Source organism: Indicator indicator, chromosome 1, assembly GCF_027791375.1.
Source record: "Indicator indicator isolate 239-I01 chromosome 1, UM_Iind_1.1, whole genome shotgun sequence".
Classification (NCBI taxonomy): domain Eukaryota; kingdom Metazoa; phylum Chordata; class Aves; order Piciformes; family Indicatoridae; genus Indicator; species Indicator indicator.
The window spans coordinates 3,562,223-3,577,237 of NC_072010.1; the positions used below are offsets into that span (position 1 = coordinate 3,562,223).

At 47.3% G+C, this 15,015-nt stretch overlaps 1 protein-coding gene across 1 annotated transcript in view; it reads right to left on the reverse strand.

The window, feature by feature from the left end:
* Window positions 1-5,045: 5,045 nt before the first annotated feature.
* The window catches only part of INTS4 (integrator complex subunit 4), a 48,051-nt gene continuing 38,081 nt past the window's right edge, over window positions 5,046-15,015 (reverse strand). Inside the window, exons 18-23 of the mRNA XM_054391125.1 lie at window positions 14,754-14,884; window positions 12,198-12,257; window positions 9,634-9,793; window positions 8,829-8,972; window positions 7,281-7,401; window positions 5,046-5,284 (exon numbers count right to left, since the gene is read on the reverse strand). Coding sequence (XP_054247100.1) covers window positions 5,091-5,284; window positions 7,281-7,401; window positions 8,829-8,972; window positions 9,634-9,793; window positions 12,198-12,257; window positions 14,754-14,884 — 810 coding nt within the window. The 3' untranslated portion in view covers window positions 5,046-5,090. The remainder of the gene's footprint in view (window positions 5,285-7,280; window positions 7,402-8,828; window positions 8,973-9,633; window positions 9,794-12,197; window positions 12,258-14,753; window positions 14,885-15,015) is intronic.

Below are 15,015 nucleotides of genomic sequence, written 5' to 3' on the forward strand. Positions count from 1 at the left end.
GTCTTTCCTGCTGCATCCCTGTTCTCTGCAACAGTGACACTCATCAGAATGTCTGAGACCTTCTTCTGAGAGACTTACATGGTGCAAAGTAGAAGGTTAACCACAGAATGGTCTGGGTTGGAAGGGACCTCCAAAGGTCATCCAGTCCAACCCCTTCTGCAGTCAGGAGGGGCATCCTTCACTAGATCAGGTTGCCCAGAGCCCTGTTGAGCCTAACCTTGAGTATCTCCAGGGATGGGGCTCCAACCACCTCCTTGGGCAACCTATTGCAGTGTTTCACCACCCTCATGGTAAAGAACTTGTTCTTCATCCAATCTAAATCTGCTCTAGTTTGAAGCCATTGCCCCTCGTCCTATCACTACAGGCCTTTGTAAACAGTCTCTCTCCATCCTTCTTGCAGGCCCCCTTCAGGTACTGGAAGGTTGTTATTAGGTTTCCCCACTGACCCAGAAGGCTGTAGTCAGCCTGAGAGAATGCCAGCAGAACCAGCTCCTACCAATCTGCAGAGTATTAAATCACAGAATGTTTTGGGTGGGAAAGGATCTTAAAGGGTCCTGCCATGGATAGGGGCACCTCCTACTAGACCAGGTGGTTCAAGGCTCCATCGAGCCTGGCATTGATCACTTCCAGAGTTGCAGCCTCCACATCTTCTCTTTGCAACCTGCTCCAGTGCCTCGCCCCTCATGGTGAAGAATTTCTTCCTACTGTCTAATCTGAAGTCTGGCTTCTTCCAGTTTGAAGCTATTACTCCTTGTCCTGTCACTGCAAACCTTAAGTCCCTCTCCAGGCCTTTTGGCCCTCTTCAAACACTGGAAGGCTCCTAAAAGGTCTCCCTGGAGCTCTCTCTTCTCCAGGCTGAACAGCCCCAACTCTCCCATCCTGTCTTCACAGGACAGGTGCTCCAGCCCTCTGATCATCTCCATGGCCTCCTCTGGACCCACTCTAACATGTTTTCTTTGAAGCAGAGCTGGTTTGACTATCTTGAGCACAGTTGTGTATTTGCATTATTTCCTGAGCTTTTGAATCTTAGGGCAGCTGGAAAGAGGAAGAGGCTTTGGAAGAGAGGTCTTGGTTACTGAGAGGATGGCCAGGGACACCTTCCACTGGACCAGGCTGCTCAAAGCCCCATCCAACTTGACCTGGCATGTCCTCTCAGTACTGCATGTGCATTACACTGTTCAGAGACACTAAAGGAACACCTGATCTCTCACACCCAGGGTGGCGTTTTTCTCTTCTTATTTATATTTTCATACTAACATGGCACATTAGTGACAAAGCCACATTCACCAAAGCTGCTCAGCCCAGGTCTTGCAGTGGAGAAAGGGGCTGTGGGCTCCTCACACCAGTGCTGTGTTTTGTTCCTCCCAAAAAGCAGGGGAGGATCACAGCCCATGTAGCACTACCAGGTGACTTTAGAGATCCTTTGTGCTGCAGCCTCTTAATTGTTCCTTTCATTTGGCACTCGGTAGGACGCAGAAGATTCCACTCTAAAACAGGGAGCTGCAGCCTGCAGACATAAAGATTTCTCTTTTTAAATGCAAAGCCCTAAGTTTTTGCTGCCATCAGCACAACGGTTTGGTGTCAACAAGGTGTTATCTGCTGACAAGTCTTTTCCATCTGTATCTTCTTGTCCCACTCTCCTCACAGCTTCCCCAGTCAGCTTTGCCAGCTCCCACGAAAGCCTCTGCTGCACTTGGGCTGCTCCAGCCTCTGAAAGCCCAGTTTCCTCCCTGGTGCCTGAAAATGCTTTGCTACAGGGTGGAAACAGCTGGGACTGATTCATCCAAACCCTCACCCAGAGCTCCTGATGCTGCCTTTATGGAATTGCTGCTTTCAGCTACTGCCATAAATAATTCCTTAAAATCACAGGCGTGGTGCCCAAATCCTGGGAACGCACCAGTGTAGGGCAGCACTGCTCACAGATGCCACTTCTCTGCCTCCTACCAGGAAAACCATCTCCCAGTAGGCAGTGAACTCCCGCCCTCATTAAAGCCGAGCCAGAGCTGGGCTGGCTGCCAGGAAGATTCCACCCCAGCTGTGCAGGATGGTCCCTGGCCCTTATCTGTGTAGAGCAGCATGGGTGAGCTGGCAGCTGGAGGGGACAGGCTGTGCAAAGGCTCACAGGCACCCAGTGCTGCATGGCTGGCATGCTCAGGGGACATCAGTGTTTGTGCAAAGCCTGGGGGCTGGCATGCTCAGGGGACGTCAGTGTTTGTGCAAAGCCTGGGGTGCATCCCCAGCAGCATGGGCAGCAGGTCAAAGGAGAGGATTCTGCCCCTCTGTACTGCTCTGCTGAGATCCCACCTGCAGTACTGTGTCCAGCTCTCGGGTCCTCAGCACAGGAGAGACATGGACCTGTGGGAGCAGGGCCAGAGAAAGATATAAAAATGATGTGAGGCCTGGAAGAAGATGAAGAAGATTGTATCTCTGGCTTGGACAAAAGACTTGCGAACTCAAGACAAATAAGACAGGAAGAAGATGGCATATGGTCCCAATTTAATGTACACCCAGTGGTTCTGCCTTCCCAAGAACCTGCTTCACATTTTCTGCAGCCAGGGCATCACCCACTTTGCTTTTTGTGCCCTGTTAAAAACAAGAGATGTGAAAGCCACACCAGCGCTGAGCAAACATCTCTGATGCCATGTACAATTCAATCTGATCACAATAGCAAACATGACAACACATTTTGAAAACCCTGAGCTGTGAGTTCAGCCTTTTCCTTCCTCTGCTGGGCTCTTGGCCCATCTCTAACTAGCAGGGAGAATGCAGAGGTGAGGACTGTTTGAACATTGATAGCTTTTAGTAAATTATTTGCTCTTGCTTCCAGATTGCCCAATCTCTCTGTGGCTGCAGCTCTGTACTGGCAGCATGTTCCTCCACCTGCCACTACCTGAGAGAGCAGAACATACATAGGTGCTTGTGCTCCAAGGCCTCTCTTCCCCTCTTCCACAGTGATGAAACACACAAAATATTGTGGCCCATGAGTACAGCTCCTTGGTTTTCTCTGCATTCTGTGATCAGTCATTTAATTGAAGTGTAGAAGTCCAACACTTAGCCAAAATTAAAGGACAGCCAATGAATGGGTAAAGATGCTTCTGAGATGACACAAAGCCCTGGAGCTGCACAGGGAATATGAACTCTATTGTTTTTTTGAGAGCAGAAAACCCTAAATGTCTCAAATCTGTGGGTGGCAGGGGAAAAAATTAAAAAATCAACATCTAGATTTAAACAACTTACAACAAACCCCCAGAATATTTACCTTTTGTACAAATGACCTTTCAGATCTCCTATTTGTTGGTGTGAAAATGCATTTTCAAGAGAATGAGTTAAAATAAAGAGGAGATCAAGGTAAGCAGTTTTAAGAACCTGCCTGGATGCATTCCTGTGTTACCTACTCGAGGTGATCCTGCTCTGGCAGGGGGGTTGGACTCTGTGATCTTTCGAGGTCCCTTCCAACCCCTAACATTCTGTGATCCACCAAAAACCAGTTCTGTAAGAGCACTAGCACTAAGAAAGAACATTTTAATTCCAGAATGCCTAAAGCAGCTGAAAGGTTTTATGGTTAAGTCTTTGGACACAGCAGCATTTAAAAAAAAAAATAAGAAAGGAAACAACATCACAGGAAGCTTGCAGTCACCTTGTGACTAGCCCAGGCATGGTCACTGATGTAATAAAGAGGAAACCTTAGCATGAGTTTCCCAGTTTGTAGGAAAGCAGAAGGAGTTAATATTTACACTAACCTCTGTAGAACTGGGAAGTATTTCTTCACTGCTTTGTTTACTTGCTAAAAATACATCTTTTCCTTTTTTTAAACAACTGATTTGTGGACACAGGGAACATGTGGCTGCTGCATTATAAAGTTTCACACATCAAGTGCTCCTAGCAAGGAGACTTCTCAGTCTGCTGAAGCCTTGCACAGGTATGCTGGAAGGATCATGTCTTGAGCAAGTTCTTGTCCTTCTGTACTCCCAGCTCACCTGCACTGGGCACACTGACAAGCTGCCTGACAGCTGCTTAATTGAGAGCATGTTGGGCTACTGCAGCTGATGACAGAGACTGTGAGTATCAAAGCTGCTGCTGAACTGAAAACCAAACAGACTTTCTCATCTTTCTATGACCTGTGATCCTGGTAAGACTGGTTCAGGCCAAGATCACCACACAGAAACAGGCTCGGTGAAACTTAGGGGTGAGTAATTTTCCACCTCATGTATTGAATTCTACTGGCCCTAAAGACACCCAGATGTGCAAGAGGAGAGGTGGGTTGCCAGGCACAGGTCAACATGCTGGACTCCATTTCATGGAAACAAACAGGGAGTGACGAGCTGTTGTGTTGCTGGAACTCAAACTCCATGTCCTGAAGTTCTGTTGCTTGCACCAGGGGGTTCCTCCTCCCCCTGCACCACAACAGGAACAACCTGTGCCCACCCCAAAACCATACCAGCTTCAGCACAGCTGCACAGGATGTAAAAATCACTCAGCACTTAGCCTGAAGCAACTGGCAGTTTCACTTGGAGGTGCAGTTCATACACAAGAACAATAAAGAGCACTTTAGAGTATTATTGTGGGGGTTTTGGGGTTTTTGTTTGTTTTTTTTTTTTTACTAAGAATTTAGGTACCAAAACACAAATGCAAGTTTTGGACACTCAAACCAACAAAACCCCCAAACTCCACAGCTTCATTTCAGAGTACTATAAAAATAACACAAATTTCTGTGCCAAAGCATTTACACAGTAAATATTCTAGTAAATACACTGCAGAAAACCAGGAAGCCTTGAAGTGAAACTTTTTGATGCATAAAAGAAGTGAAGATAGAGCCCAATGAAGTTACCATTGGAACGCTGACTGAGAACTGTCCCCATTTTGTTGATTCAATATAGAAACATCTCTTACCTAGCTGAGTAACTCTTGTGTTGGTCTATCTGCTTCCTAACAGAGCTGTCCAATTGTTCCTCAGCAGCATTATTTCTCTGGTTGACCTTTTCTTATGAGAGTATAAAACTGTTTTGGTTTGATTCACTCTCTTGGAGCACAGTATATTGTTCTCAGGTCGCCCAACAAACCCTTAAACGTATTTCTTGTAGGGACAGACTTCACCTCCTGGCTGGTTTGGGCATGATATAAACCTTGACAGGTTTGCTGAAGGGTATGGTCCCCTCTATGCCATTCTCAGACTGTGGGAGAGCTTCCAGGTTCTCACTCCAGGTAGACTTAGGCATTTTAGCTGATGCCTTGCTCCTGTTGGAATTGTAGGCCAGCAGCAACCGCACTTCAATCTGACAGGGCTCTGCAGAGGGGCAAAAAAAACAACACAACAGAAGAACTCAGACATGAGGTCATCACACTGTGAGCAACCAGCACTGGGTGAAATTTTCTGTCCCATATGCTGGGTTAAGCAGAGAGTCCTTCTGGGCTGACCCAAATCCAGTCTGCTGATAGAAAAATACAACTCTTGGTGGTACATTCAGCACAGCAGAACTCAGCACTGGTTTAGGTCTCCCCTCCATTTATCATAGCTTAAATACATAATCACAGAATGTTAGGGACTGGAAGGGACCTCCAATGATCATTGAGTCCAACCCCCCTGCCAGAGCAGGATCACCTAGGGCAGGTCACACAGCAACACATCCAGGTGGGTTTTGAATATCTCCAGAGAGGGAGACTCCACAGTCTGTTCCAGTGCTCTGTCACCCTCACTGTAAAGCAACCCTTCTCCCACAGCTCAGCTACTACCTCCCTGAGCCACCTTTTCACCATGCTGGCAATGCCTTTAACTTGCAGCTTGCAGTCACCTCTGTCACTTCTGCCACACACCTCTCAGTTAACCCATGCTTTGTATTTGGGCATTCTCCTTCCTAAGCACACCCTTTTTACTGGCTTTCACTAAGCTTCACTGTCTTAAATTAGGGCCATTTCTCCATCTGGAATTCTGATCCCATTCCCTAAACCTCTCCCAGTTTGGTGTCTTCTATTTCACATGCCCAAGCACCAATGTCAAAAAGCTCAAGTAACAGCTGTGGGAGACACCAGGACAGAATGCCCTAGGGCCATACTTTTAACATCCTTCCAGTGAAGGCTGCAGAAGTTGAAATAAGGATTTGACTCATCTGCCTCAAGTACAGGATACTTCCAGACAGAAAACAATAGAAAAAACTATTTCTTTCCTCCTCCAAAACGGAAGTAGCAGGAAGAAGGAGCACACCATGGAAATACACAAGGAGGAGCACTAAACAAAACTCTGTGGGTTAAAAAGAGATCACCAAATCCTATTAATTGCTCAGAAAAACATCCCCCCCTTTGAATAAGTGTAAAAGCTTAAAAGCAAACAGGACCAAGGGAGCAGCAAGCAAACACTCTCTGCTTTTGTTGTTTGAAGCCTACATGGCAACTCCTGAAGCAGTTCAGGGGCAGTGTCAATGCCAGCTGAGGCTGAGCAGGAAGGCTGCAATTGCCTGTTTCATCAGAGCCAAGGGGTGGGTTTTTTAGGGCAATGAAAAGAGTGAAAGTTTAATCAGCAATGAAATTGTCCTGTCAGGTACACACAGTTCCAAAGGTCCTCTGCTCCACTCAAATACCTGTCAGACCTAAACCAATGAATTACAAGGAGTCAGCTTAGCTTAGTCTTTAAGTCACAGAATTGTTTTGGTTGGAAAAGACCTCTAAGACCATTGAGTCAACCATCAACCCAACACCACCAGGTCCATTAAACTATGTCTGAAAAGTGCTATGTAAACACATTTCTTGAACACCTCGAGGGATGGTGACTCCACCACCTCCCTGGGCTGCCTGTTCCCATGCCTGACCACTCTTTCAGTCCAGAATTTTTTCCTAATACCCAACCTAAACCTCCTCTCGTGCAACTTCAGGCCATTTACTCTCATTCTATCACCAGATCCTGGCTTGACTCCTACAACTCATCCTTCTCTGCACAGATACAGGAGAGCTCACCTTGAGTATGTGCAGCCATGTAAAGGTTCCCACTGCTGGAAGACTGCACTTGCAGCCCCCAGTAGGCAGGGAGCACCTTCCCTCCCATGACCACAGTCTCTCTAGTCACCTCCAGAGCAGTAGAGCTCTGTCAACCAGGGAGATGCAACTCCTCAAAGGCTGTGACAAATCTGAGCCATGCTAAGGGGAGCATCACCAACAGCTGTAGGCTGCAGGGTCCCCAAAGCTCCCCAAGGCTGTGGGCACACACACCTTAAGTGCAGGAGACTGGAACCAAACAAGACACAGTCCTGTCTTAGTGAAGTGCAGCAATGACCCTGTATCATCAATGTTACCTGTCCAGGCTGTGTGGGAGAGGTACACCTGAGTTATCAGCCTGTGCCTTCCAGGACCAGGATTCCGAAAGTCAGCTGGTTTGGGATGGATGATTTGTGCTTGTCCATCTGGATACAAAACCTACAGGGAAGAAGAATCCAGAACTGATACAGCTGAATGACAGCTGCACTGGGGATTTGCACAGCCTGTGTGATGCTGGTGTTTTCAGTTGGGAAGGCAAGAATCATAGAATGGCTTAGGTTGGAAGGGACCTTCCAGATCATCTACTCCAATTTCCCTGCCATGGGCAAGGACACCTCTCAACTAGACTTAGCTGCTCATCCAGCCTGGCCTTGAACACCCCCAGGGAGGAGGCATCTACAACCTCCCTGGACAACCTATTCCAGAATCTTACCACCCTTGTACCGAAGAACTTCTTCCTAAGATCCAGTCTAAACCTATTCTCCCTCAGCTTCAAACCATTCCCCCTTGACCTGTCTCTAGATTCCCTTATGAGAAATCCTTCTCCAGCCTTCCTGTAGGATCTTTTCAGGTATTGGAAGGCAGCTCTAAGGTCCCTCCAGAGTCTTCTCTTCTCCAGGGTGATCATTCCCAGCTCGCTCAGACCTATCCTCACAGCAGAGGTGTTCCAGCCCTTGGAACATGTGCTTTATCTTGGAGCCAGGAGTCCAGCTGTCCTAGATTTAATGGTCACACACTGGCCACTCAGATCCACAGCACAGGTGGAAACAAAACAAACAGGCTGAACCCCAGTTTTCTCCTCTACATGGTAAACAGAGCTTTTTGTGTCTCTGTTATGCAGAGAATTTGCCTGTTTCACTTGGCAGCACACCACAGGGACCTGCTCAGCTGCCTTTGGAATGAGGGATTCAGCAGCAGGGAGTTACATGGGAAATGTGGAGAGCTGAGAGCCTGTATGGAATCACAGAATGCTTTGTGTTGAAAGGGGCCTTCAAAGGTCATCCAGTCCAACCCCCCTGCAGTCAGCAGGGACATCTGCAACTAGAGCAGGTTGCTCAGAGCCCTGTCTGACCTAACCTGGAATGTTTCCAGGGTTAGGATATCTACCACCTCTCTGGGCAACCTGGGCAAGTGTTTCACCACCCTCACTGTAAAAAAAGTTTTCCTCCTCTCTGGTCTAAATCTTCCCTTTTTCAGTTTAAAACCATCACCCTTTGTCCTGTCACATCAGGCCCTGCTGAAGTCTGTCCCCACCTTTCTTATAGGCCCCCTTTAACTACTGAAAGCCCAGAAAAAGGTGTCCCTGGAGCCTTCTCTTCTCTAGGCTGAATAACCCCAACTCTCTCAGCCTGTCCTCACAGCAGAGGGGTTCCAGCCCTCTGATCACTGTCATAGCCTCCTCTGAACTGCTCCAGCAGGTCCATGTCCTTCCTGCGATGAGGACTCCAGAGCTGGACACAGCACTGCGGTTGGGGTCTCAGCAGAGTGGAACAGAGGGGCAGAATCACCTCCCAAGTACTGACATCTTCAAGCAAACTCCCCTCAAGACCCAATCTTGTTTGTACTTCCATCAGGTGGTTGCTTACCTGCACTTTAACAGTTCCCTGGGGATCCTGCACATGTTCCAGAGTTGCATCAACATCCAGTGCCACCACCAACCCCGAGGTGAACCTCAGAGGGTTGTCAGACTCACCAGTTGGCTCGATGATATTTGCAGTAGCTCTATGGAGCTATAAGGAGCAACCCAGGTGGCAAAAACAAGGCAGGGGGAGGAGGGGAAAAGAAAAAAGGAGACAATTGTTACTGTTCTTCATGGAGAAACTGTGCAGGCACTTGGGATTCTCTTAGGTACTGCCAGGAGTTACTAAGTTTTAGCAGTAGTGCTGTGGATGCTAGGTAGGAACCATTGAATGGCTTGGGTTGGAAAAGAGCTTCAAAGGTCATCCAGTCCAACCCTTCTGCAGTCAGCAGGGACATCCTCAACTAGATCAGGTTGCTCAGAGCCTTGTCAAGCCCCAGTTTGAATAACTCCAGGGATGGGGCCTCAACTACCTCCCTGGGCAACCTGTTCCAGTGCCCACCAGGTAAAGAATTTGTCCCTAACATCCATCTACTCTTCTCTCATTTCCAAACCACTGCCCCTTGTCCTATCACTGCAGGTCTTCATAAGCAATCCCTCTCCAGCCTTCTTGTAGGCCCTCTTCAGGTACTGGAAGGCTGCTCTTAGGACTCCCTGAAGCCTTCTCTTCTCCAGGAAGAAGAAAGCCTTTCAAGAAATAACCTTTGGGACTGTCCAAGAACCTGAATTCTAAAAACTTCATGGTGTATTAGGATCTGGTCAGATGCTAAGACAGTCTGCAAGGATATTTTAATTCTCTGTGTCAAACTGACCTGCTCTGGAAGAGGAAGGTGGAGGAAGGTGCTTTGTCGCAGTGTTGTCTGAAGAATCTTGACCACCTCTGAAGGCTTGGATGTCACAAGTCTGGGCATTAAGTCCAGCAATTTATCTACAAAGCTGCCTTGCATGTGTGGGAGCTCCGAGATGAAACATCTGAGTGAAGAAGAAATTCAAAATCAAATTACTTTTGTCAGCGTTTTCCACAGTAGTGTTACTTTCAGCTTCTTCCTTGTATTGGAGGCCCCTTCCAACCCAGAGCATTCTGAGGTCCTTCATCAATGGAGAGCTTTGTGGGCACAGGAATCTAGCTTCACTAAAAAGGAGCTACAAATGCTGAGGTGTCCATCAACAGCACATTGATGAGAACCAGATGCTGCAAGGATTTGTCTTCTCAGCACAGTCAGAGTGCTAATAAAGGAGAGCAGGGGCAATTCCAAGCACTCTGCTGTCAATCCAGATGTGTCTACAGAAAAACCACAGCTGGATGAAAGACATTGCTGGTTCACTTGACTTGCTAACTTTTCAAAGTGCTCCTTCTCAGGCACATGCCTACCTCTCTGTCCTGTGCACTTTCATCTGGCTCACAAAAATCACTGACTCCTTACAGGTCTAACATCCCCACATCCCCAGTCCATGAGTTGTCCAACCTTTTGCTGCAGCTAAGCTTCCAGAATGGTTATTTCCTAATCAGTATTTGAGAGTGTTAATTATTATATCTGAGAAGGGGAATTTTAACAGTGAACTACAATCAGTAGGGGGGAAAAAAAAAGCTAAAAAAAAAAAAAGGCTAATCCTAGAGGTCAAGAACAGCTAAAAGAATCCATTCCACAGCTTGGGACAACAGCCCCTCACAAGAAGATCATTTCAGAAAACCACAACATGGGGTGGGTTGGAAAGGACCTTAAAGATCATCCTCCTGCCATGGGTAGGGACACCTTCACTAGACCTATCCAACCAGGCCATGAACACTTCCAGGCATCCACAGCCTCTCTGGGCATCCTGTGCCAGTGCCTCACCATCCTATCTTATTCTTCATATCAGAGTAAAATTGAGCTGCTACCTCACACCCCTGCCAGTAGAAGATGCTTCATTCGTGAGACTGAGGCATTGGTGACCTTTCTGTTATCAGCAGTGTTTAGCAAAACAGTTAAGTGAGCCTAGTAAATATCTGTGTGATTTGGTGAAAAAAAAAATGCACCCTGTAGGGGAGCAGCCAACAAACAGGCTCTCCTTCCCCCTCTTTAAGTCTGGCATTGCACTGTATCTTCACTTACAATTGAGTCTGCAAAGCCTGGATGGGATCTCTGGACATACCCAAACCAGCTTTAAGTCCTAAACCCCTACCAGTGAGATTTTCTTTCAAGATTCTGGTGGTGCTCTCCAGCATCTCATCATCTCTAGTGGTGAAATACTGGAACAGGCTGCCCAGGAATGTGGTTGAAGCTCTGTTCCTGGAGACACTCAAGATCAGACTCGATGTGGCCCTGAGCAGCCTGATTTAGTTGGGGGTACCCCTGCTGACTGCAGGGGGTTGAACAAGATGACTTTTGAGGGTCCCTTCCAACCCCAATGCAATCTGTGAATCTGTGGACCACCAGCTTGGCAAGGGTGGAGAAAAATCATGCTCTCCTATCCTGAGAGAGCTTGACACATGTCAGCAGGGACACACATCCTCACATTCCCTTGACTGCCACTACACTGACAGAAAATATCAACTCCTCTGCCATGGGACACAGCTGAAGTCTGGCATGTGAGGCTGCAGAAAACAGACACAGGGATTTTAGGTGTCCAAGCATTTATAGGTGACCTCACAGCTAACCATCATCCAGATTCTCTTGGTGCCTGCAGGAGTTAACTCCTGAGAACAAGTGATGAGTTGTGCTGAGCCTGAGCTTCAGTGCAAAGGAAAAAGGCAAATGAACAGCTCTAGCCATTAGCTACAGAATGACCCAAACATTAGGGACTGGACAGATCTGGCTCCTTTTTCCTCCTCAACTAGACATGGACCATGAAAAAAAAAAAAAAAAGGTAATTTCATCAGAACCAGAGAGAGAATTTTGCTCAGCCAACTCCGGATACTTCTGTCTCTGAGCTAGCAATCAAGTGTCCTTCTGAGCTGACAGAAAAAACCTGGGCCTCCCAGATCTGACCTAGTTTAGACACCCAGAGTAAAGTCAGATGCAAGAAGCACCTCTCCAGTGGGAGGAGAGCTGGGTGAATGCTCCACAAGCAGTGATCTGCAAAGCAAATGTCAACACCTGGGTGTAAGATGATGCCCACCATGAGCATGTAGATGGTTCACTCACTCACTCACAACTTAGAATGGATAAAGAAGATGGAAATTCACTTTTTTTGTCATACTCCCATTCTTCCATTGACCCCACAATCAGAAGGCAGTTCACTTCTTGCTTTATCATTATCTAATGATGTCCCCCCCAGCAAGAGGGGAAAAGAAATAAAAAAAGATGGGAAAAAAAAAAAAGAAGGAATATTCCCTGATGACAGTGGTGGGGGGACACTTTGTAACATAAAGTGAAGGAGCAACTGAGTTCCTCACCTCTGAAAGGAGTCCACTTCCTGTAGGAATTTCTCACACAGCCCAAAAAGGGGCTCCACCCTGTAATGAAGACAACATCTCTTGGTTTAGTTTTGAACAAAGAAAACTGACTGTGTGGCTGTAAGCATTTAGGTGTCCTTGAAGCCAGCTGAAGCTCCTGAATATTACAAGATCTCACAATGCTAAGGCCAGAAAGGTGTTCACCACACAAAATCATTAAAGTTGGAAAAGACCTTTATGATCATCAAGTCCAACCTTCTACCCAACACCTCCATGACCATGAATGGTTTGCGTATGGCACGAATTAAGGTCTCAAAACCTCTGCCAGAAAATATTAACTTCCCACCTACAAATCTATCATGAGCCTCTATGGCAACACAGTAAATTGATGGCCACAAACTCAAACCAAACAAACTAGGATACTAACCACCAATCACCTTCCATTAACTCTCCCAAATGAGGTTCTAATTCTACAGCCATCCCAATCCATGTGTGACTTCACTGACCTCAGAAGCTAAGACAGAGACCCTCTCATGGGTTGGATCACCTCTGCTATGAGGACAGGCTGAGGGAGCTGGGGTTGTTCAGCTGGGAAAAGAGGAGGCTCTGGGGAGACCTAATAGTAGCTTCCAGTACCTGAAGGGGGCCTACAAGAAGGATGGAGAGAGACTGTTTACAAAGGCCTGTGGTGATAGGACAAGGGGCAATGGTATGAAATTAGAGAAGAGTAGATTTAGATTGGATGCTAGGAAGAAGTTCTTACCATGAGGGTAGTGGAACACTGGAACAGGTTGCCCAGGGGGTGGTTGAGGTCCCACATCTGGAGATATTCAAGGTGAGGCTCAAGAGGGCTCTGGGCAACCTGATCCAGTTGAGGATGTCCCTGCTGACTGCAGAGGGAGTTGGACTGGATGACCTTTGGAGGTCCCTTGCAACCCAGACCATTCTATGATTGATGTCACCTAGGCCATGCACGCAGAGGAACATTTTGTCTGTGAGTCACTGACTAGTCAAGAAGACAATTCTGAGGTGAAACACTCAGCCACTGATAAATAATGAATCAAGCAATTAGTGCATTCTTTGATACATGACTCCTCTTTTGAATAGGTCCCAAATATCAACACTTTTAACCTATTTATTTATTTCTGGGGCTCTGAGCAACGTGATTTGTTGGCAATGTCTCTGCTTACTGCAGGGGGGTTGGGCTAGAGTAATAGAATTGTTATGGTTGGAAAAGACCTCTAAAGGACATCGAGTCCAACCATCAATCTAACACCACCATGGCCATTAAACCATGTCCCAAGTGCCCAGGTTTCTTGAACACCTCCAGGGTTTGTGACTCCATCACCTCCCTGGACAGCCTGTTCCAATGCCTGACCACTCCTGCAGTACAGAAATTGTTCCTAAAGCTCCCCTGCTGTAATTTCAGGCCATTTCCTCTCGTTCTATCACCTGATACTAGGGAGAAGAGACCAGCCCCCACTTCACTCCAGCCTCCTTTCAGGGAGCTGTAGAGAGCAAAGAGGCCTCTCCTCAGCCTTTTCTTCTCCACACTAAACAATCCCAGTTCCCTCAGCAGCTCCTCATAAGACTTATTCTCTAGACCCTTCAAGAGCTTTGTTGCTCTTCTGTGGACACTCTCCAGCACTTCCTGTAGTGAAGGGCCCAAAAATGAGGTGTAGCCTCACCTGTGACCAATATGTTTAGAACAACTAGAGGACCTTTAGAGGTCCCTCCCAACCCAGTGCAGTCTATGATACTATGATTCTCTATGTTCTAAGCTGAGATAACTCAACCCCCAAAGCACATCTTTCTATTAATTGTGTCCCCTCACTCAGTGTTGTAGCACTCTGCAGCTACACCACAAGCAAAAGAAGGCTGAAGCAGTTTAGAGCAGTTTAGCAAATGGTTGTTGGCATGCTGTGGTGGTTTATGGGTCTGCTGAATCACAGAATCAACCAGGTTGGAAAAGACCTGAGAGATCATAGAATCATAGAATCATAAAATCAAAGAATCAATAAGGCTGGAAGAGACCTCAAGGATCATCGAGTCCAACCTGTCACCCTAAACCTCATGACTATCTAACCCATGGCACCAAGTGCCACGTCCAATCCCCTCTTGAACACCTCCAGGGATGGTGACTCCACCACCTCCCTGGGCAGCACATTCCAATGGCAAACCACTCCCTCTGTGAAGAACTTTCTCCTCACCTCCAGCCTAAACCTCCCCTGGTGCAGCTTGAGACTGTGTCCTCTTGTTCTGGTGCTGGTTGCCTGGGAGAAGAGACCAAACCCCTCCTGGCTACAACCTCCCTTCAGGTAGTTGTAGACAGCAATGAGGTCACCCCTGAGCCTCCTCTTCTCCAGGCTAAACACCCCCAGCTCCCTCAGCCTCTCCTCACAGGGCTGTGCTCCAGACCCCTCACCAGCCTCATTGCCCTTCCCTGGACACATTCAAGAATCTCAATGTCCTTCTTAAATTGAATTTTCAAGCAAAGCTTGAGGAAACTAAGCCTACAGTCAAGGCTAAGAAGGTCCTTTCTGAGGTCATCCTCACCCTCTAGTGGTCCGCGCGGTCACTATGAGCTGTAGCGCCTTGGCCTGCAGCCTCATGTGGTGAATGATGACCACTTGACTGCTCTCCACGCCACTGTACATGAACTCCATCTTGTAAGTTTCTTCCAAGATCTGTCAGGCAGACAGCAGAGAGGGAACAAACCATCAGACAGGGTTAAACTCTTGCAGAAGCACCACCAGAAGTCTCCGGCACTTCTCCTCATACGTTCATCCACGAGTCACGTTCTTTTGGTGAACTTCTT